Genomic DNA, 22,670 nt, shown 5'->3' with positions numbered 1-22,670 from the left:
AATCTCTGTGAACTCAAGATCTATATAGTGAGTTCCAGAACAGACAAGGCTCTGTATCAGAAATAAACTCAGCATGAAATCTTGGCTTCTTGAAGCAAGAACACTTTCAAGGGCATAAACTGACTGAGATTTACATCCACCTTCCCTCCACAACAGTCTTAATTTTTTTTTTCTTTTTGGTTTTCAAGACAAGGTTTCTCAAACCGGGTGGTGGTGGCACATGCCTTTAATCCCAGTACTCAGGAGGCAGAGGCAGGTGGATCTCTGTGAGTTCCAGGCCAGCCTAGTCTACAAGAGCTAAAGACAGGGTTTCTCTGTGTAACAGCCCTAGCTGTCCTGGAACTAGCTCAGTAGACCTACCTGGCTGGTCTTAAACTCACAGAGACCCACCTACCTCTACCTCCCGAGTACTAGAATTTAAGGCATGCGCCCCGCACACCATCTTAATTTTATATCCTTATTTTCATCCACTCTTCAGAAAACTTCAAGAATAAAGTAGCTTGAGGCACTAAAAATAAAGAGCACCCGGGCATGGTGGTGCATACCTTTAGTCCCAGCACTTCGGAGGCAGAGGCAGGCAGAACAGTTCGAGGACAGCCTACAAAGTGAGTCCAGGATAGCCAAGGTTACACAGAGAAAACCTGTCTTGAAAAAAAAAAAAAAACTAAAAAGAAAGAAAGAAAGAATCAAGGAGGTACATCAATAGGCTTGTTTCTCTACCTCTAAGCAAACTTCCCCTAGAAGAGTTGTGATCTGTGTCCCTCCAAATTATCTCAAAAACTGTAGGATTGTACCCTTCCTCTTCCCATTATGATCTCTTGGTTTATCTGCCCAGCGAGGGGTTTTGAATGGCAGGAGGGTGGTAGAGGTGAGGGCAAGGCAAGTTTCTCGCACATAACACACACATGCTAAGCTTTGGGTTCCTGAGGAAAGACGTCCAAAAATCAAGATGAAGATGAAGTAGGGTGGAAGAATCCTGAACTAGAGACAGAATAGATAAAGGGTGTGTGAAACCAAGGCGTTCCAATTTGACTCCTTTCTCTCCAAATGATGCAGAGTTGAGAGACGTGGGTAAAGATGTTGGAGAAGAGATGTCAGATTCCGAAGATACCCTGACCCTGGAGATTAGACAACCGCCTTCTCAGCAGCAGAACAAGGAACCGGGACACACCGCTGGTTCCCAGGTTCATCTATTCCCTGACCCGGAACAGCAGCGGGTTTCTTCGCTACGCCGGCAGCCCACGTGCTGGCAACCGCGACCACGTGGGGCCCCCGAGGAAACGCCTTCGCAAAGATTTGTCCCCTCCGCTGTCCAGTAGAGAGGAAGGCCGCGATAGAGCGCCGTAGGAAACAGTTCGGGCCACCAACCCAACTGGCGTGTGCCAGAGGCTGCGGGGGAACGGGGCGGGGCGGGACGGGGGCGGGGCTTGGTTTAGACCCCTAGTGGGGAGGGCGGGTCCCGGGGCGAGAAAACGGGAGTGGGGGGGCGATCTAGAGGGCTAGCAGGTAGCTGTTTGGTTTTGCCAGGGCTCCTCCGTTTGCTCCCTACAAAGGACCCCAGCGTGACGGGCCCTTGATTCACCATGGAGTCCACGCTGACCGCGGGCATCGCGATGGCTGAAGCGCTGCAGAACCGGCTTCCCGGGCTAGAGAATACGTGGCTCTGGGTCACCTTTCTGGGAGATCCCAAGAACCTCTTTACATTTTTCTTCCCCGCGGCCTACTACGCCTCTCGCCGACTGGGCATCTCCGTGCTCTGGATCACCTTCATTACTGAGTGGCTCAACCTCGTCTTCAAGTGGTAAGATGAGATGCTTCAGGCATCCTGGTCCCCTACCCTTCTGAGGCCCTGATTTCCCTCTAGTAGGCACCTCAAAGCCAATGCCACCCTTATCCCTTAGGGCCTAGCTTTCACCTTGAGTTTCTTTAGATCTTGACCGCAGACCTCACCACACTTTACCCATCCTCGAACTGTCCCGATCAGAGAAATGTCTTAAGGGGCGTGTTCAACTGCAAATACAGCCTCCGACCTTCCGATTGCAAAACTTCAAATTTAGTTGTAGTTGAAATTTACATTGTAGCAATTATTGCCAGAAATTTAGGTAGCCGAAAGTCTTCTTTCTTAGTTGCCGGTTTCACTCATTGGTTCATTTGCTTGACGTTGTGCTAGGCAGCAGCTGCTTTGTAAATTAAGGTGCGGTTCCTGGTTCGGGCTCAAAAGCATAGGCAATGCTTGAAGACTTACTAGAAATACAAAATCTCAGACTCCAGGCCAGATCTGCATTTTAACAAGGCCCCCTGGTTATAGAGTGCCCCAGTGAAGTTTAAGAGGTACCAAACTTTAGGGACTAAAAGGAAGTCTTGCCCCTCCCTTCAGGGAGCAGTTCTTTCTCCAGCAGTTACTAATACAACTTTTCTCATTCTTAGAAGCCTGATAGTACTGGACCTCCTGCAGCGCTTGGGGTTTATTTGTGTCACTTTGTTGGTTTGTTTTGTCTTTGGAGTATGGAGGGGAATTCCTGGACACGCAGCTCCACCTCAGCTGCTGATGCCCTGACCCCAGCCTTAAAGTAGGAAGTGGGGGCTCATAAGGAGGCACTAAATGGACTAGGGTGACATACTGGAAAGCAGACCAGGAGTCCCCCTTCCCTCCCGCCCTATCCACAAGGGCTTCATCCTTACTTGTAACCCTAAAAGAAATTGTCTAATCATTTCCTTCTGGTCTAACGGTCCCATCCTAGACTTTTTGCTCTCCCCTCCCTCGGAGTCTGTGCTCAAGTATGAAAGTCCTAATTCTCCTCCTCCACCATTGAAACAAGGTTGCACTACCTAACCCAGAATGATGGTCTCCCCAGTGCTGGGATGACAGGCATACACTAGCATGCCTGACCTCATATTCATTTTATAGCTTTGTGGTCAACACTTGCTGTGTTTGAGGCTAAGTTTTTTTGGGGAAAAGGAAAGTCTCTTCTGAACAACCCTACCCCCCAGCATTTTCCTTCCTGCTCTCCCCTTTTTCTCTTTCTGGCCAGAGCAGCTTTGTCTATGTTGGGTGCTCTAGAGTCCAGACGAGCACCTGCTAGGCCAAGGGAGCTGGATTTGGGGGGTAGGGGTGTTGTCTGTAGTTTTTCTCAGACTCCTCTGTACATTCCCTCCTCCCAGTTTCACCTATATAATTCAGGAGTGGGTAACTCAGGCTGGAACCAGGGACCTGAGAGGGGGACAGGGACGGAGAAGATGGTCAGGAAGGCCAGGTCCTAAGAAGAGCTGGCCATGCAGTGGGAGGTATAAGAGTGGGTCACATGTCTCAGAACACATGTACACACACACAGTCTCTCTACAACCTCTGGCATCCATATCCCTTTAAAAGGAAAATATGTGCTTCTCTGTTTTAAAGTAGAAAGTCATGGTAAGATAATAGCTAGAATCAGTGCCCTTCTGAGTGCACCCGGCAGGGCCTCCTGATTCCTGCTGCTCCCTGGATTCCTCTAGCACTGTGTGTATATCATATGGTCTCCTATCTTGTCTTCTAGGTTTCTGTTTGGAGACAGGCCCTTTTGGTGGGTGCATGAGTCTGGATACTCCAGCCAGACTCCGATCCAGGTTCACCAGTTCCCATCTTCTTGTGAGACCGGTCCAGGTGGGAAAAGTTCCAACCCCCTCCCATTCCTGGTGTGGTTAAGGTTTGGATAAACTATACAAGCCGGGCAGTGGTGGCACAATGCCTTTAATCCCAGCACTTGGGAGGCAGAGGCAGATGGATCTCTGTGAGTTCAAGGTCAACCTGGCAGGACAGTGAGGGCTGTTCACAAAAGAAATCCTGTCTTGAAAAACCAAAACATTAAAAATAATTTAAAAAATAAGGTTTGAATAAACATTTCCATATACTTCAGCTAGGGTGGTCCAAACAGGCCCAGTCTCTCAGTTATTGGTCCAGAAAACAAACTCTGGGAAAGACTAGGTTGAGTGGCATGCCTCATGCTGGCTCTTCACCTCATAGCAAAGCCAGGGTCTCAGCAAGTCAGCAGCCTGAGAACAGTGACCTTGAAAGAAAGGCCTCAGGGGGAGTGATAGGCTGGTACTGGACCAGCTGTTTTCACATCCACGGGAGGCAGATGTGTTGAGGGATCACCAGGGGCACCTGGGTTTCACCTTTACTTTTTCACCGTGAACTTCTGGATCTCCCGGCAGGCAGCCCTTCTGGCCATTGCATGATCACGGGAGCAGCTCTCTGGCCCATAATGACAGCCATTTCTTCTCAGGTGGCCTCTCGGTCCCGCAGGTATGACCATGGTATTGCCCACCAGTAGGAGCATCCTCGACCTCAAAGGCTCCACAGCGCATTAGTTTGGGAATTAGCTGAACCGGAGCTGTGGTGTCCTGGGGGTGTCGGTTCAAACTCTGCAAGTGTTTGGATGCGGAAGGAAAGCAAATCACGCTCGTTCTTCAGCCTTTGAGCAGTCTCTCTTTTCTTCCTAGCCCCTGGGTAAGGGTGATTCCTGGCCTGGCTTACTGCACCTTCCTGTTGGCTGTCGGCCTCTCTCGGGTCTTCCTCTTAGCACATTTCCCTCACCAGGTGTTGGGCGGCCTGATAAGTGGTGAGCAACTGGGGCAGCACGGTGGGCCAAGAGGATGTCTTGGGCAGTAGGAGGAGTAGTTTAGGAACTTCCCAGAATTCCCAGCTTCTGTAGAGCCAACCTCGAGGTCCTCACCTTTGTCTTAGTTTTCCTCCCAAGATGAACTGCAGATGGGGGGGGGAAGATCATTTCCTCCAACATCTGGAAACTGTTTTGCATCCCTTTAGGTGCTGTCCTTGGCTGGCTGATGACCCCCCGGGTGCCCATGGAACGAGAACTTAGCTTCTATGGGTTGACCGCTCTGGCCCTCATGCTGGGGGCCAGCCTCATGTACTGGACTCTCTTTACACTGGGCCTAGATCTCTCCTGGTAAGTCCTGCTTTGGAGTCTGGGCAGCTGGGCCCTGATAGTGAGTCTCTGGTTCACGGTGGCAATCAAGGACACACGAACTGTTCCTAGACATATGTGGAGTCAATACATGAGTAGGGCCTCCAAAGGAGGATGACTGTGAGCCAGTGGCTCTCTGGATTCCAGTCTCTCCTGGCAAAGACTCTTCTTCCTCACAGGTCCATCAACCTGGCTTCCAAGTGGTGTGAGCGGCCCGAGTGGGTGCATTTGGACAGCCGGCCCTTTGCCTCGCTGAGCCGTGACTCGGGAGCTGCCCTGGGTATGGGTATCGCTCTACACTCTCCCTGTTATGCCCAGATACGGCGGGCACGCCTAGGAAATGGCCAGAAGATAGCCTGCTTTCTGCTGGCCACTGGGCTGCTGGTCATCCTGGAATGGCTGGGCCACCCACCTCAGATCAGCCTCTTCTACATCTTCAACTTCCTCAAATATACCCTCTGGCCCTGCCTGGTCTTGGCCCTTGTGCCCTGGCTAGTGCACACATTCAGTGCCCAGGGATCACCACCCATTCACTCCTCTTGATCTCATTTGCCTCCCTTGCCATTCTCTTGCCCCAAAGACAACACTCCTCGACCACCACACTCTAAGAGGCAGTTTCCCTGGGCTCCAAAGCAGGCCAGCTCACACTGAACTGCATTTCTGTCTCATGTTCTGCAGTTTTAGCCCCCTTTTAAAGAAGGACCTCTGTTTCCCAATGAGGCTGTCTCCTGCCTTCCCCCAGGGTTCCCACGAAAGAAAGAAAGAAAGAAAGAAAGAAAGAAAGAAAGAAAGAAAGAAAGAAAGAAAGAAAGAAAGAAAGAAAGAAAGGAAAAAGAAACCAGCAGGCTTGGTGGGGATGGGGAGCTGGGTTCCTGACACAGGCAGCAGCTCAGGAAGGTTCTAATAAAGCTCTTGAAACTTCTGGATTCCTTCCTAGCCCATGATCATGTCTCCACTGACCATCCCTGCCAATGGAGCCTCCACCCCATCCAAAGACAAAAGTAAAAGGGGGTTGAGAACTCAGCTGAGACCTCCCCTTCCTCCCTGCCAAGGCCACAGCAGAGATCTCTCGAGATAGGGTGGCAACAGTGGATACCCCCCAATAGAACAGAGAGCTCCCACCCTAGTCCCCTGCTTCTCAGATTAAATTCTAGTCCAAGGCTGAAGAAAAGACAGCATTTTGGTTAGGACAGCAGTGAGAACTTTTACTCCATTTGGGAACCCAGAGAACAGACATTATTCCCAGAAGGCACTGCCACAAACAAGTTTATTTACACAAGGAGACACAGTGTGACAGAATACAAAATATTTAAACGAGAATCCATTCATTCATGACAGAGCAGGAGTGGGTTTACATGAGAGTAAGACCATCCCCCAGGGAAAGTGAGAGGCCTGGAGCCTGGGCTCAGTGCAAGGAGGATTTAGACAGCACACAAACACACAGCAAACTAATAACTCCTCAGCTCCCTCAACCCTGCTCAGGCCCCCATCGGATAATATGTAAACAGATTGCTGGGCCCTGGGTTTGGAAGGAGAGAGAGAGAATGTGGTATAGGGGAGGAAGAGGTGGCCCCCTAGGAGCCACTTCCCATCTTTGGTTTCCTACAAGCTAGACCACATTCACTGGAAGCCCGTGCATGTGCGCTCCAGCCTCTGGACACAGGGTTACTGGGAAAGAAGATGGACAGCCCATAACTCCCTCCTGCTGAGAGCCCTTCCTCGCCCCCACGCCCTAGGCTTCTGGACAGGGTTCTAGCCCTGTCCATCCTAGAACCATCTCTTTCACCATCTCCAGGCTTCAAAGCAAAAAGGCTCCAGAAAGGATCGCTTACACTTCCACTTCAGGGTGATGGCTGAAGGAAATCTGGTCCAGAATATCAGAAGGGCTTGCGTGAACTTGAAGCCCCACCCCCACCCCCACAGTCCAGCTTCTCCCCTCTCTACGCAGGGAGGTCAACAGGATAAAGTGGAGAGCCTGCCTGTGTACGCAGGTCCTCCTGGCTCCTCCTAACCCAGCTGCAGCTCCCTCTGTACCCTCTGGGTTCCTGGGAGTATGAAACAAGAAATTTGGCTGCAAATCTAAGACCCACACGTCTGCAGTGCTGAGGCCAGAGAAGAGAGGGGTCTGCAGAATGCTGAGGAGGACAGAAAGGAAGGGGAGTATAGGGTGGAAGCCTACCCCACTCCACTCCGTGTCTTAACTAGTAGTGGATCCTCCTCCTGAGGACAGAGAGGGGTGGAGGTGAAATTAAGGCGTTCCCCAAAAGCCAGCCGAAGCCAAGGCACCAACTTACTGTTCCCATCTCGGGTAGCTCCAGAATTGGAGGTACTATCTGGGAGTACTGTCCAAGGTAGGAAAGAGTACAGAGAACTGGGGTGAGAAACAACAGGGGAGACGTGGACACTGCACCCACCCCCTACAGAAGGAAGGGATTGCTAAAGCTGGGGCCTGGGCCATGTGGTGGGAGGGCGGGAGGGCTGGAGCAGCTTGAAGGAGCAAGGCTGAGAGACCCACACAGCACACGTTGTTGAATGTGTGACTTTTTGTTTTTAATAGAAAAAATAAACAAAATCACAATGATGAAGCCCAGAGGAATGGGGGCCAGGGTGTCACAGGGTCGGCTCCTGCTCCATGGGCTCCTCTGCTGGCCTGTGGGGACAAGCACAGGGATGCCACTGAGTAGAGAGCACTCACTACCTTAGGCCGGGGCATGGGGATGCCAGGTGAGAAGCCTACCTGGGGCTATGCTCTTGAGTGGCAACGGCCTGGGCCTGCTCAGCCCCCACGGAAAGCAGGGCCATGGCGCTCACAGTCTCGGCCTCCTCCGTCTCACCTGTCTGAGCCTCCCGCAGAGAGCAACCCAGACCAGTGGCGAACCTCTGTACACAGCTCCAGTGTTTGCCTGTGGAGAGGGACAGACAGGATCAGGGAAAGCAGACTGGTCCAGATGTACCTGCTAGCCCTAGTACCTCACTCCCCGTATGCCTCGACCTCTGGGCAGGTTGAGGTATGAGCCCCTCTGCCTGTCCCCACGCACTCTGGATCTCGATGACTTTCTCTAGTGTGGCAACCGCATTGACGCTGGGTTTCTGCTGCAAGACTGCTTCATCCAAGGGCTGCAGCTGCAGAGAAAAGGAGAGCGGGATAGAGAGCAATGCCTAGCTCTCCAGCTGTCCCCACGCAGCCCAGACATTCCTGTGCTGGTAAGCACGGGCTTTTGGGAGGAAGCCCTGATCAGAAAGTCTTCCTTGGCCAAATAGTCTAAGACCTAGGCAAACCTCAAGGATCCTCTGGGGTCACTGGACCCAGGGAAGTGGATATCCCTGCTGACCCATCAGCCCCCACCTGCTGTCCCACCTCTCTGTCCCCCATTCACCTCCACGCTGAGCAGAGCCGAGACACAGGCCTCAGAGGCATCACAGATGGCGGTCAAGTCGTGGCCTCCCTCCAGGGCCAGCACCACCCGGCCCCCTGCCAGTGTCATGAGCTGCCTGGTCAAGTGGCCAAAACCTTTGCATGGGAGTAAAGAGAAAAGGATGAATGGTAAATTGTATCAAAGAGACAGAAGAAGAAGAAGAAAAAAAAAATAAATGAGACAAATCGCATAAAATATGACAGCAGACTTAAGCCCCAATACAGCTACAATGAAGCAAAGTGTCAGTGAACTTAGTGGAGGACAGGCTAAGATGAGATGCATTTCCAGTAGGTCAAGGCCAGTGAGCTCCAGTGGAAGATACTTGTTTGCTACTCCACTTCTACCTGCCGGTCCCCATGGCAGGGTTGGCAGAAGGGTGGGCAGAGCTAGCAAGTCTTAGACTTGCTCCCTGCAGTGCCAACTTATTCCCTGTCCCATGTGCCTCAGTGTTCCACACCCTCCCAGACCCCTAGTAGGCTCACATCTGGCGGTGACAGAATAGCCACCCAGTGGAGACAGATGTCCTTCAACAGCATCAAACCCAGCGGAGACTAGGACGACGTCGGGTGAGAACTCGTGGGCAATGGGCATCACCACTGTCCTGTAAAGGGATGGCCCAAGCTAATGCCAGCAGAGGCCAGGCTGAACCTTGCCACACTCTGTTCTCCATTGAGGCCATACCCCTCCACCACCCCAACTGAGTGCCTGCTGCCCCTGCCAGCTCCGGCTCCCACCCCTCCTCTGGCTCTTCTCAGTCCCCACCTGAAGGCTGTCAGGTATTCCACATCTCCAATGGGGGGATCCACACCTCCTGTCCACGCCACATTAACATTGTACCCCACGCCTGGCCCTCCACCAACCTGGCATAAGGTAAGAGAGGTTACTATCACCGCCCTGGATTGCAAGCACTGCCCCTCCCCTGCCTCCAGCGTCTCACTCCATTGACCTGTTTTACTCAGCTGGCAATCAGACCTGTGTAGTCCTCCCACTGGGAGCCCTCGAATGCCACATGGGCCAGCACCATGAATGGGCTTCTGTGGCTTCCTGCCAAGTCCCATCCTGCCAGGTCCCAGTGTGCTACCTCCCAGGAAGGGCTGACATGAAGGCCCAGGAGTTGTACCTCTTCAGGAGCCCCAGAGCCCGGGAAGAAGTTCCCATTGTCATAGCGATGCAGCGAGATGTAGAGCACGGAGGGGTCATCGTAGAATGCTTGCTGGGTGCCGTTGCCATGGTGAATGTCCTGATGAGGAGAAGTGGAGGGTGTTTGGGGCACCAGTCTAAGCTCTAGTCCAAAGGCTAACATGCCACCTGTTCCCCGCCCACCCTACCATTAGCTCTGAAGACGAGCCCACCAATGGCTCCAGGGCTGTGACACTGAATCCAGGCTCTACAGCCATGGATGGATATGGTTTGTCTCCCTGCAGAACCCATTTCACTGAAGTGCAAGGGAAACCCAGTCTGGTAAGAAATTTAACACACGCAAATAAATTCTGAAGAAGGATCCAACATTTACGTGAATTTGTTTTATTTTGAGACAGGGTTTCACTAGGTAGTCCAGGCTAGCCTTGAACTCTCAATCCTGAGTGCTGGGATTATAGTTGTGCACCATGCCTGAATACATGTTTTTAAACCAAAATTGGATTTCAAAAATTCTACCTTTGCTGGTCAGACACAGTGAGCGGTATGTTCACTTTCCCCATGGTGACAGAGGGCTGAGGAACACCCACAGCCTCAGGAGCAGAGGTGTGGCCTCTTTGCTAAGTAACCCAAACAATGTCCTCACTTAGAGAATAGAGGAAGACTTTGCACTGCTAGAGGTGGCTGTGAGCAGCACAGTGTCAGGTTCCTGGCACACAGCAGCCCCAATGATAAGGGCAAGGAGAAAAATAGATTCTGGTAGTAGTGGTCACACCCCGTCCCTATGGCTCATGGGAGGAAATCATCTGGATGTTGGAGGTTGCTAGGGGGAAGATGCGGTAAATGAGGCTAAAAACACACTGGGGAGGAACCACCCTACTGAATGAAAGGACCCGCCTGATGAGTCAGGCGGTGGTGACACACACCTTTAATCCCAGCACTCAAGAGGCAGAGGCAGGCGGATCTTAGTGAGTTTAAGGCCAACCTGGTCTACAGAGCTAATTCCAGGACAGCTAGAACTATTACACAGAGAAACCTTGCCTTGAAAAACCAAAACCAAACAAAACAAAAAAGGACCTGTCTGATGATGAAGCAAGAAGGATATAAACTGAACATGTGAAGCCAAGGAGTGAGTCCTAGTGCCACCCAGAGGTGGAGGCACTTCTGAAGGCCTTCCATGGCATAGCTCTGCCCATCCCTGCCCAGGCAGCCCAGCCCACTGCCTACCCAGTCCACGATGAGCACCTTGCCCACGTTCAGCTTCTGCTGCAGGAGTTTAGCTGTGATGGCTACAGAGTTGAAGAAGCAGAATCCCCTGTGTGGGGAGGAGGAGAGGGCAGGGAGGTCAGCTTGAGTGACGTGAGGTTTGCTTCAAGTAAAAGATAGGAAGGGCTGATGGCAGAGGGCCAAGGTCAGGTCAGAGTGGTACTCACATGGCTGTGGACTCCTCAGCATGATGTCCTGGGGGCCGGATGATGGCAAATCCATTCTGAAGTACAAGCAGAAGGATAACTGTCAGGAAAGCCATGTCAGGGACAGGGTAGATAAGGAGAGAAGCACAAGCCAAGCAGGGATGGGAACACAGAAATGCACTTCTATGAACGCCAACTGCAGCCCCCAGGCAAACAGCTGTCTCTCCCCTGCAGATACACACAAGAGCCTCAGGCTTTAGTGCCTACTTGGTCCCCCAGGACCCTCAAACCATGGCTGTCCCTTGAGCTTCTCCCCATCCTAGCACTCAAGACTTCAAAGCAGCAAAGGACAATGGTCTTGATGAGCGGAGGTCACTGCTGCCCCTGAACACCTGCTCCTAAAGACACAGGAAGCAGCCAAAAGCACAGAGGCCATCGTATAACCTTACCTTGAGCTCTCCTGCAGCCACTTTGAAGGCCAGCTCTACCAGGCAGCCCACCGCCATTCGCACAGCACTGGAGGAGTGCATCTCATTCCACACAGTGTCGCTGTCCACCTGCAGGGGCAGGAGATCGGGCTTCAGTGTGCCCTCTGCAGGGGGAGGGGAGGAATGGGAGTGGGCACCAGAGAGCAGGCGAGCAGCCACGGGGGGCAGGGAGGAAGGGGCCAAGCTGGGAGAGCCACTTGCCCACTCCCACATACCCCACTCACCCCAATGCCCCCACAAGGCAGCATGGCGTACATCTTCTGGCTGATGGGGCCTGCAGGGAAGAGGGACAGAGATGCTCTGAAAGGTGTCCCACTTGCCAGTTGGCATGGGCCATGTAGTCCATGCCAGCTGAGACCTCTATCTTCTGTTACGGTAGGGACATGGCAGGTTGGGAAGAAACACAGACCACCATCAAAGTCCACCTTTAAGCCTGATACCCTACAGTATGTTCATTCTGCATCTAGGCTAATGGCACCCTCTTGGGGATGTGACCCACTAGGACTGCGGGCTACTCTGGCTTGGTGGTCTTCATGACAGCCCCATCACACTCAGACTGAGGACACATGCGGAACCACGCCCGGCAGCTCACCAAGCAGTTTCTTGCTGTCCAGCTTCTGCCGGTTGAGGGGGCTGGTCCCATAGAGCAGGGTGTGGTACTCAGAATGCACTGTCTGGATTTCATCCAGCGTGGCTTTACGACCCCGGATCCGCTGTCAGAGGAGGTCAAGAGAGGCCAGAGAGCGTTGACAAGGCTCAACTCTCTTGACAACTACAGCCCAATGCTCACAGAGCCAACCTCCAGGAGAACTAAAGGATTTGGAGTAACTATGCCTTGGTCCTTGAGAGACCCCATTCCAGGACTCTTTCCCAGGTAGCTGGGGACCATGAGGGAAGCAGCTCACAAGGGATGGAACTGGGGACGTTTCAGAGCTGACCGGAGGGCTAGGGTGTGGGTGAGGCTTTGTTAGGAGAGGAGTGAAGGCATCACTCAGATGGAAGTCCCAGCTGAAGGTAGGGGGCTCCCTCACCTCACACTTGCTGAGCAGGCCAGTTTCCTGCAGCCGGGACCATATGCTCTGGATGCGGCCGGCGTGCTCCGGGTGTACATGTGTGTTCCCGCACGTGCACTGGTGCTTCAGCATGAATGTGTCATAGACCACACCTGGGCCACAGACCCTTGTGTCAGCCAGAACTGTTCTGAACCCTACTGCACACCCGGTCCTAATGACAATCTATGGCTATTCTAGCTATCCACCAACATTCACATACAACCCTCTCTCCTCTCTTCAAACCCAGCCTGGCTGAAGCTGGTCCCACTCTCAGTCCTCTGCAAATCCTTTATCATCCCCATGGTACATTCCTCCTTCTCCCCATCACATCTGCCCATGCACTGGTCCCCACTGGTGAGACAGAGTCAGCAAGTTCATGCCATGTCAGAACCAAGCATGTGGCAGCCTCACGGGTAAAAGCCTTCTGGGTTCTACTGAGGCCTCACTGTTAATCCCACAGGGAGGAAGGAGGCCAGGAGGCACAGAGAAGATACTGCCCCCCAGAGAGCAGGAGCAAAGCTGTCTATCCTCCTTGGAGAGAAGCTGCTGCTGCTCCCACGAACAGCTGTGGGGCACAGGAAGAGATGAAGAACCCTTTCCCCTCCATGCAGTGTGTATGCAGGACACTGGATACTACATATCCAAGCCCCTGGTGCATGGTAGAAGGATGGAGTGGACAGTGGTGGGGCTTACCTGTGGTGAAGAGGTGCTTAGTGGGCTGGTCTGGGGGGCTCTTCATGCTTCCAGGAGCAGCAGGTGAGGATTGGGTGCGGCCCAGGGCCTGATGAGGCACAGTGGCCAGGCTGAGGGGTGCCTGGTACACCTGCAGGGGCTGTAGCTGCTGGGCATCTGTGAACAACTGCAAAGGAGTAAGACAGCTGGTAAGGCTCAGTCTGAATGGGACTGAGTACAGGGTCCTTTCAGCCTCCAGAGGGCCCCCAAGTCTCCTCCTTCCCCCACCTCCTCCCACTTGCTCCCTCCAGGGACAGGAGACACTCCAGCCTTGCCATCTCCCGGCAAGATGGGGGAAGATGGGGTATGTGATGAGTCACTCCAGATAGTAGCATTGAGGTAAGAAGCTGAGAAGGACGGGGGTGGGTGGGTGGGGGCGGGATGAGTCAGGCCTAAGGGCTTGGGGCTGTGTCCGCAATGAATGGAGCGCACTAGGCTCAAGGCACACTGTAGTAACAGTGGGGGCGTGTGTGTACACACGCACGCATGCACGCAGAGACCAACGCACAACCAGCCGACGCAGGCACAAAAACAGAAACACACAGGCCCTGTGCATGCACACACACAGAAGCGTACTTGCACAGTCAAGAGACAAGGGCAGTCACGAAGGGAGAAGACTGGCAGGCGGGCACAGCTCAGGGACCATACAGGATCTCCCTCTTACCCCCCCCATCTCTCCTCCCCTTCTTGTTCTTTAGAAAGCTGCTCAAGGCCTGGCAACCGTACCACTGGGGACTGACAATCAGGAGAGCAAATCAGGGAATGGGGAAGGACAGTCAGTGGAGACCAAGTGTGTGGGAGGTACCTTTTTGTAACCAGCATTGGACTCCTCTAGGTCAGGGCCCTCATCAGGACCACTCTCGTCTTCCTCATCCTTGACCTGAATGCAGTCTTCGTCTTCCTCCTCTTCATCCTCCTCCTCTTCTAGGTCTTCCTGGGTGCTCTCGCTCTCTGTGGAGCCTTCCCGGGGCATGGTCAGGGTCCCCTCCCCCAGCAAGGCCTCTTGCTGCTCTGTCAGCTCCTCCTCTGTCTCCTCAGGGTGGGTGGTGGGCTGCCTTGGCAGCTCCCCCGTCTTAGTAAGGATCTGGGAGAAGAAAGCGCATTGTCTGGTGGTGGCAACCTTTAGCCTTTCTCTCCCTGTCCCAGTCAGGCACCTGTCCAGGGGATTCTATGGGAATTGGAAACTGCGAAAGTGGTTCCTCAAAGCACTCAGCACCCCAGGTTCAGCCCCCATGTGTCTTGCCAGCCTGGGTCACTCCTGGGTAGCCCAGGACATTGCCTGTCTGGTTGTACCTTGCCCAGCTGCATCTGCTGCTGCTTCTGCTTCTCTAGGAACTGCTGGTGCTGCTGCTGCATGACCAGCTGCTGCAGGGCCTGGGGACTCTGCGGCAGTGGAGAGGACTGAGTGCGGCTCAGAGGTCGGTGCCTCGGGAGCTTGCCCACTGTCCTCATGCTGCTGGCCACACGTTCACCCGTCACCAATGGGGACTGCCCATGGAGAGGCACTACAGAGGTGGAGAAGGGAAGTAAGCACTATTCGGGGAGCTGGGGGACCCTCTCTCTTCTCTCTATACCTTCACAGTGAGTTCTGAGCCACAGGCACAGCAAGCCCTCCTAGGGGCACTTTTCTGTCCCTCTGATTTGCCTGAGTGTGCACAAGTAGTCCTGGGCCCACCACACGCAGGCACAATGACCAGTTCTCTCCATCTGTGACAAGATCTCCCTGCCGGTAGACCTTGTAGATGCTGCCAGGCTGAGAAGTTCTGGGCCAAGGCCATGTGTCTTTCTAGCAGAGCCCTTAAGAATGTTGGCAGGTACTAAGGGCCGACTGTCTAATGCTGTCCAATGTCATTGCTATGGGCAATAAGTGAGCCCTTGAAACACAGCCTAAATTGACATGCGCTACCAGAATGAAACATACATGGGATTCCAAGGCTCACATGAAACAAAAACTTAAATGATAATAATATTCTAGATAGAAGTTAAATATATAAGCCAGGCAATGATAGCACACGCCTTTAATCCCAGCACTTGGGAGGCAGAATTCTCTATGACTTCAAGGACAGCCTGGTCTACAGAATGAGTTCCAGGACAGCCAAGGCTACACAGAGGAACCCTGTCTCAGGAAAAAAAGAAAGAACTATGTATTATTAGATTAATTCCACCCATTTCTTTAAGGAAAAAATATTGTTAGGCTTAGAGGCACTCATCTTTAATCATAGCAAAGTACAGTAGATCACTGAGTTAGAGGTTAGCCTGGTCTACACAGTGAGTTTGAGGCCAGCCAGAGCTACATAGTGAGACGATGTCTCAAAATAAATAAACAAATAAAAAGTAAAATAGTGTTTGCATGCTGTTTATGTGTGTAGATGCAGCATGTGGAAACCAGAGGACAGTCTAGGGTATCAGTCCTTGCCTAACACAGCGTTCTTACTATTTACTTCTATGTACACTAGGCCAGCTGGCCTGCGAGTTCCCAGGAATTCCCCTGTCTCCGCCTCCATCTCACGTGGGAGTGCTTGAAATACAACCTTGTACTAACTACCGTGTCTGGCTGTGCATGCAAACTGGGGATCTGAACTCAAGTCCTCACACCGGCATGGCTATCCCTTGACCCAGTGAGCCACCTTCTCAGTCGTCTTTCAAGTGTTAAATGTGGGAAAAGTTTTAAATCAAGTGTATGGTTAGTAGCTTGGTATGATATGTCATGTCTATAATCCTAGGACTCTCGATGCTGAGGAAAGAGGATTGTCAAAAGTCTGAGGTCAGCCTGGGCTACATAGTGACACAGTGAGCCCTGCCCGCCCCTAAAAAAAAAAAAAAACCCACCTAACTAAATAAACAGAGTGTGGCCTGCGTTATTCCTGCGGGTCAGCTCTGCTATGGAATATGAACTTGGTAACAGTGGCAGGTTCGGTCAAGTGCCTGGCATACCGAACACTGGTACACGATGTTTTCAGAGCATGGGAGAAATCAATGATGTTGCTACTGATTGTGGCAAGGCTAAAGAGTATCCCTGGCTATCTAGAGATAGGCCTGACTTGAGCCACCATGAGAGTCAAACACCCCTTCTCGGGCACACATTTATCTACTCACCAGCTATAAGCGTGCTCTGTTGCCGGGCCTGTTCCAGCAGCAGAACGTGCTGCAGCAGGGAAGCATGCCCGTGGGGGCTTGTGTCGCCCTCCAGCGTCACGCCCAGCAGGCAGCCAGGGATGGACGATGTGCTCATGAACTTGCCAGTCAGCGTGCCGCCCTGCCGCAGGGACTGAAGGGCCTGCCTCTCAGCCTCCTGCTGTGTCGACAGCTTCGGGGAGGCCTGGTGAAGTTGGAGGGTGATGGTAGATAAGGCACACACTGATACTGCCCCTGTCTTACCAACTCTGACCAGCATCCCTCTTGTATCCTCTGCCCACCCACCAGATCAGGTCATGCCAGCTCAGCTCTCGTAGGGCCTTGGGGAAGGTACGTCCGAGCTAGGATATGTGCCCTGTACTTACGGTGAGGTGCGAGTTGGTGACGGTGACTGTGGCCTGCAGCCCTAGGGAGATGTTGGGCAGAGAAGGAGACGTGTAGAGGCTGAACTGGTTTGGGGAGCTGTCCAGAGGGAGGGCCCGGTGCTGGGGGAGCATCTGGGGAGCAGTCAGGAGAGACAGACATGAAAGCAGGCAAAGGAGAGACAGCCAAGAGGGGTGACCTGGACGAAGGCCAAGGGCTCTGAATGGTCTCTCACTCCCCCAACCCTGAACACCAAGTGGGGGTAACAGAGAGATCAGACCCCTTCAGGGGCCTGTGGGACAAATCTCTTTTCAAGGCAACATATCCAAGAACCCTCCAAGAGGCATCTAAGCTGAACACCCAGCTAGGCCAGAAAGAGCCAAACTCTTCCTTCCAAAAGAAAGAGCACCTCTGTGCCCCCTACCCCGTCCCCAGCTTCAGCCAGTCCTGTACCTCAGTGGGGATGTTGGGGACTGAGCCAGTAAAGCCGTTCTCAGCGATGGTGCTGTGGGAACTGTTGGGAGAGCTGGGGCCAGAGCCGGGCGCACTGTTACACACTGACGACACTATAGGAGAAGTGGCTGTCACCTGGGCCTGCTTTGAGCCACCCCTCCTCCCAGACCTTCACAATAAGGACAGGAGAGGAGGCCTTACCCCCAGGCCCCGTGCCTGTGATTTCAACTGCTCTCTTCTTAAAGGTACTAATAACAGTGCCATCCTTCCGACGCAGGAGGGGACTGCTTCTCCTCTCCGCCACCTTCTGTTTTAGCCTCGAACGTACTTTTAAGTTGGGTTCGGAGGCTGGAGAGAAAGTGGCTGGACTCAGATCGAGCTACACACCGACCTGAAGCCCAGCCCACCTGTGGGGGGGAGCAACTCAAAGCCACAGCACTGCCCTTGGCAGAAGCCCACCTCTACCCCAGAAGCCATATTCCTGGAAGCTAGGACTCACCCACCTGTTTTGCGGAGGGGGAAGTCATCACGGCTGTCATAGGGCCCAAGCAAAGGCAGTTTGTAGGAGGGAGGCGTCCCAGGAGGGCCGCTCTGGGGAGGGGAACTCTGGTCCAAAGAAGCATGGTGGGCTCCCCTGCGGATGGGGTGGAAGCATGATCTGGGTTACCACCTACCCACCTGACCTGCCACTGAAGGCGAGTTGTTTGATCTGGAAGATTTTGTTTTGTTTGTTTATATATGTTTTGAATGAGGGTCTCATATAGCCCAGGCTGGCCTCAGACTTGCTACGTAGTTGAAGACAAATTTGAACCCCTATTCTTTCTTCCTCTACATCCTGAGTGCTACATCTATAGGCATATGCTACCCCACACATCATAGAAAAGGAGAGTTATGGAAAGGCCACATGGGGGATGGCTACCTCCACCCCTCTCCCTCATGGATCCTGGGAAAAGGGGGAGAGAAACAGGATGGAGGGATCTCCCCTACTAGGACAGACTGCAAAACTCGAAAACGGTTGCAAAACAGGGAGCCCCAAGCCATCCTATAACCAGGCAGCCCCTGAGCTGGGCCCCTCTGCCAACCCTTGCCCCCCAGAGCCATTACCAGCATTTGGGGTGCTGTGGGAGGGAATGGTTGAGGCTGCCTGGCGTGGGCTCCTTTGACTTTGACAAGAGGAATTCCTGGAGCCTCAGCTTGACCTCGGTGCTGGCGATGGCACCTACAGGACAGGGCACAGCTGAGCTGGGTGCCTGGCGCCGGGGCCGCGGCGTGGTAGGGCCCAGGAACTGCCCACTGGTCTTACTCTCTTTGCTCTTCTCCTTGTTGCGTAGGACAAGCAGCTGCTGCTCCAGGCGCTGTTTCTCCAGCTCCTCTTGCCGCTGCTGCTCCCGCTGCCGCTGCTGCTCCAGCTCTTGCTGCCTCTTCGCTGCCAGCATCTCCTGCTGCTGCTGCGGTGGGTGCAGGAGGGCAGAGGCGGTGGTGAGGTGAGCCAGGCCCAGGCACGGCTGCCACTCTGGTGGGCCCCGAGCCCCCCGTGCTCACCTTGAGATGCTTCTGCAGCTGGACTTCATGCTGCCTCGTCAGGTGGTCGTGCTGCTTCTGAAACTCGGCGAACAAGAGCTGCTTCTGAAGCTGCTGCTGCTGCTTAAGTACCAGGAGCTCTTGCTGCAGTTGCTGCTCCCGTAGCGCAGGGTCCATGGGGCCTGCCAGAGTCCCCCGAAGCTCCACAGGGCTAGGGCTACCTCCACCTCCACCCCCCATGGAGCTGGGCATGGCTCCTGGCAGCACCGGCTTCACCTCCACTGTGGGCACAAGACACACAAGTGGTCAGTGGGTCCAGCCCCAGACTGCTCTCGGCCCTGACAACCTGGCCCCAGGGCCCAAGAGACTACTAGACAGGTCCACTAGACCCTGAATGACATAAATCTCTCCACCCATGGATGCTGCCTTCCACTTTCTTTATATGAGGCTGAAGTCATGAACTTCGATAAGAAACTATGTATGCAACAGGGCTTCAGGAAGGGTCGGCGTGGCATGCATAAGGCCGTGGGTTTGAGGAAAAACTGTATCTATGCAGAAGTGTGAAGAGCAGCCGGAAAGAGTTCGAACTCAACACCTGATATGGTCACTGACAGCTAATACTAGGCACCTTCTATGCACGGCTCACTTACACTGCACAGTGATATTACGAGTTCAATTCTGTTATTAGTACCCCTTTCACAGATAAGGAAATTGAGGCAGAGAGAGTGCTGAGTAACTTGACCAAACGTAGTCAGATGACTGAGGAACCAGGCTATGATCTAAATCCTAGGCTTTCACTCATTGTCCCTTGCCTTCTCCCCACCTATGCCTTGAAGAGAAACCGAGGCAGGGATTGGGCCTGTGAAGAGCTTCCAGGTAGCTTGTTCTCTGTGAGTCTTTCAGTCTAATCCCGGCTAGGGTAGATGAGGGGGGACAAGCATGGGGGGTGCAGGGTGGGAACAGGAGGCCTTAGGGAAAGGGGGGTGCAGGGTTGCACCACGCCAGGGACAGGAGAGGGCTGGGAGTCAGCCTGGCTTCCTCTGCTGGATTATCTCCTTTCAACACTTTTATTGTAATTACCGCTATATATAGCGGGAGCCAAACAGCAGCTGTGTTGGGGGGAGGGGGGATGAGAGAATGGGAGAGCAGGGAGGAGGTGGGAGGAGGAGACAGGAAAGGAAAGGGAATCAGACAGGAAGAGTGATGGCAGGGGGAGGGCTGGAGCTGTGGCAAGGACCTCACTCTCCGACCAGACCAGGGGAGGAACCCTTGGGAAGGGCATAGTGGGAGAGGGATCCACCGGGTGGTTCTGAGGTCCGCATGGACAATGGGCCACTGGACGGGAAAGGTTCCAACTGGCTTATGGGAAGGTTGGGTCTTGACCTCTTGATCCCTGTACACTGTCCTCTGGTCACTGAATGTCATTCCACATCACTGCCCAACGGTTGCCAGGGCGACCAGGCAAACACCACACCAGCAGGGAGCCCCAAACCCAACCCACACCCCACAAAGCTGCTTGCAGCTAACCGGAAGGGGAAGGCAGGATACCGCTGCCTGGGAAGAAGGAAGCGAAAAAAGGCAACACCAGATCATCGCCTTTGCTCTCCACTTCTCCAAAGAAAAATCCTATGTTCCTCACTCCAGCCCAGGGAGGACATGGGGCCAGGAAGATGCTTGCCCAGTCAAGGGGCCCACTGCATCCCAGGCAGAGAGGACACAACCCTGATACCCTGATGGTTGCCAGTATTCAGGCCTCTTCCCAACCCCAACCCCCTACACCTGACCCTACATCAAGAGTGACAGGGATGTAGTGGTAGGGACTAAAAAGAGCCCCCCACATATGTTCTCAGGAAACACAGCACTGAAGGGCATCACCAGGCCTGGGGCAAGCCATACCACCCTTAAGCCTATTTTGCCTGGGACCCACTAGAGGTGGAGGTGGGGGTGGGAGAGAGAGCCTCAGCAGGATGTCTCTCAGTACCCCATCTTCCCCCAACATAAGCTGAGCACATTCCTCTGTGGTTTCTCTGTCAGCCACACTGACGACTCTGTGGCCACCAGGCCAGAGCCACATCTGCAGGAGTGGCCAGATGAGGCCATAAAGGGTGGAGTCACACACAGAGACAAACACAACCCCCCACCCCTCACGGCACGCTCTCTCACTTTCCCTTCTATTCCATGCCCTGGACCAGCACCTCGATGAAAGATGCCCCAAAACTCCCAGGGCCTTTCTGGAGAGGACCAGCTCTACATCAGGGTGAAAAAGCAGGGTGGCAGCAAGAGAGCTGGTGGCCAGCCTCTAGTCTACCCAGCACCCCCCCCACTCCACCCCCAAGCATTCAGCAAAGCCCTAAACTGGCTGGAGAGTTATCAGTTCTGAGCCAAAGCTGGTTTAGTCATGACACTGATCACCCCACCAAGATGTAGACTGGCTACAACCAGTCCCTTTGCAGTGCTAGGGCTATTGGAGGTAGATGTCAGCCCATCGGCCCAGGGAGGATAAGAGTCTAAAGATCCTGCCTCACAGCAGCTAGGTCAGGTTGGAACAGTGGTGGGCAGGGGTATCTTCTCTTGTAGAAAGTTTAGGGGTTCATATTGAGCGGGGGATCCTCCCGCGAGATGCCTGGCTGTGTGCTGCAGTGGGCACCAGGGCCCCATGGTCGGCAGGTGAGGTGACAGGATAGCCAGAGGGCTCTCCTACTCCGGTGGTATGCAAGGAGGAATCAGAAGAATACCCATCTGTAGCATGCAACAAACCTTTCAGGATGGAAGCCAGGGAAGCAAGAGAATGGGGTCCCCAAAATATAGTCTGCCTGGCACAGAACCTTGAGCTTGGCTGACTGGGCATCTCCTTAAAGATCTGTGCCCTCTGCCAGCTTGGCAAGAACAGAGCAGGTGACAGCAGCTGCCATTCAAGTCAAGCACTTGGAACGGGAAGTGGGTGTGTCAGGACAGGAAGAGGCTCTTGGTTGCCTCCTGGTGGACCTAGGAAGGTTGGAGAACCTCGGGAATGAGGAAAGGGTGGGAAGAGGGGCATGTGCAGATGACAGTGTGAGAGCTCCGGCTAGTAAATAGCCCCCTGACAGGCCAAGATCACAGGGGACAGAAAACCCTGGGTCCTTATTCCACCTGCCCCACCCCCACCCCATGCTGACCTGCAGAGAGCAGAACAGTGTCAATGCCAGGAACTTCCTGTGGAGAGAGGTGCCAGGGCTCCAGGGACAGGCACTGACCACCGACGCTAGGAACTCAAACCCTTGCTTCCTGTAGGGAGTGGTGGCCTTAGGAGCACACCGACCCATGTGGCCTCCATGCAGAAGCTCCCAGCCCAGGCAGTGGGGTGGTCAGTGCCATCCGTGTCTAGCCGCCAGCATGGCCCTGCCCACATTAAGCTCAGGCTCAGGTATAATTGGGCAGAGTTGACACCTAGTGGTGTTCCCTTCTCATCCAGTAGGCCTCTTCTGCCCATGAATCCCACTAGCCCAGGAGGTTCTATACCATAGGAGAGGCCCAGACCCTTCAGAAGGCGGGACTAATGGGGCAACTCTGTGTCCACTGCCAGCCTGGCCTCAGGGGTGAACCGGAGGTTGCACACTGTAATCCTAGATATGCAGGAGGCTGAGGCCAAGGGACTGTGAGGTGAAAGCCAGACTGAGTAGCTCAGTGAGATCCTGCCTCAAAAACAAAATAATAACCACAGCCAGCCATGGTGGCTCGTGCCAGCATTCAGAAAACTGAGGCAGGAGGATTGCAGAGAGTTCTAGTTCAGTCTGGGCTCCAGAGTAAAACCCTATCTCAACTAACAACAACAAAAACCATGAAATTTAAAGTAAAAACAGCAAGTCCCAGGCAAAGAGGTGTGGCCTCTAGGCAGATAAGAGGTTTGGGCCACAAAAACAGTACCTTTGGGAATTAGGGCTCAAAGCAACAGATCTAGCTACCCTAGGTCAAAGGAAAAGGCCTGCTCCTGCTTGGAACACTCTACAAGCCATGCTCC

The 22,670-nt window shown here is 53.6% G+C and overlaps 2 protein-coding genes across 7 annotated transcripts in view; one reads left to right on the top strand and one right to left on the bottom strand.

Annotated features, from left to right (window-relative positions):
- Window positions 1–1,454: 1,454 nt before the first annotated feature.
- G6pc3 (glucose-6-phosphatase catalytic subunit 3) lies at window positions 1,455–5,890 on the top strand. Its single transcript, XM_048445778.3, has 6 exons — window positions 1,455–1,801; window positions 3,534–3,640; window positions 4,192–4,282; window positions 4,480–4,598; window positions 4,805–4,946; window positions 5,144–5,890. The coding sequence occupies exons 1-6, from the start codon at window positions 1,584–1,586 to the stop codon at window positions 5,505–5,507; spliced, it is 1,041 nt and encodes a 346-aa protein (XP_048301735.1). The 5' UTR covers window positions 1,455–1,583; the 3' UTR covers window positions 5,508–5,890.
- Window positions 5,891–7,489: 1,599 nt separating this feature from the next.
- Window positions 7,490–22,670, bottom strand: part of Hdac5 (histone deacetylase 5) — a 34,995-nt gene continuing 19,814 nt past the window's right edge. For all 6 annotated transcript variants that reach the window (XM_085695843.2, XM_085695844.2, XM_087909936.1 and 3 more), the window contains 24 exons: window positions 18,695–18,954; window positions 18,456–18,600; window positions 18,257–18,371; window positions 17,656–17,786; window positions 17,354–17,500; window positions 17,153–17,265; window positions 16,702–16,833; window positions 16,298–16,520; window positions 14,495–14,706; window positions 14,007–14,285; window positions 13,163–13,328; window positions 12,449–12,582; window positions 12,010–12,130; window positions 11,642–11,691; window positions 11,379–11,486; window positions 10,951–11,006; window positions 10,745–10,832; window positions 9,501–9,620; window positions 9,143–9,240; window positions 8,863–8,981; window positions 8,342–8,475; window positions 8,003–8,087; window positions 7,702–7,867; window positions 7,490–7,614 (listed from right to left, as the gene is read on the bottom strand). In XM_085695843.2, coding sequence (XP_085551969.1) covers window positions 7,575–7,614; window positions 7,702–7,867; window positions 8,003–8,087; window positions 8,342–8,475; window positions 8,863–8,981; window positions 9,143–9,240; window positions 9,501–9,620; window positions 10,745–10,832; window positions 10,951–11,006; window positions 11,379–11,486; window positions 11,642–11,691; window positions 12,010–12,130; window positions 12,449–12,582; window positions 13,163–13,328; window positions 14,007–14,285; window positions 14,495–14,706; window positions 16,298–16,520; window positions 16,702–16,833; window positions 17,153–17,265; window positions 17,354–17,500; window positions 17,656–17,786; window positions 18,257–18,371; window positions 18,456–18,600; window positions 18,695–18,954 — 3,242 coding nt within the window. In that variant the 3' untranslated portion in view covers window positions 7,490–7,574. The remainder of the gene's footprint in view (window positions 7,615–7,701; window positions 7,868–8,002; window positions 8,088–8,341; window positions 8,476–8,862; window positions 8,982–9,142; window positions 9,241–9,500; window positions 9,621–10,744; window positions 10,833–10,950; window positions 11,007–11,378; window positions 11,487–11,641; window positions 11,692–12,009; window positions 12,131–12,448; window positions 12,583–13,162; window positions 13,329–14,006; window positions 14,286–14,494; window positions 14,707–16,297; window positions 16,521–16,701; window positions 16,834–17,152; window positions 17,266–17,353; window positions 17,501–17,655; window positions 17,787–18,256; window positions 18,372–18,455; window positions 18,601–18,694; window positions 18,955–22,670) is intronic.

Source organism: Myodes glareolus, chromosome 9, assembly GCF_982192425.1.
Source record: "Myodes glareolus chromosome 9, mMyoGla1.1, whole genome shotgun sequence".
In the NCBI taxonomy this organism is placed as follows: domain Eukaryota; kingdom Metazoa; phylum Chordata; class Mammalia; order Rodentia; family Cricetidae; genus Myodes; species Myodes glareolus.
Note: the sequence above shows the minus strand (reverse complement) of the source record. Positions and strands in the feature narration are given on the sequence as shown.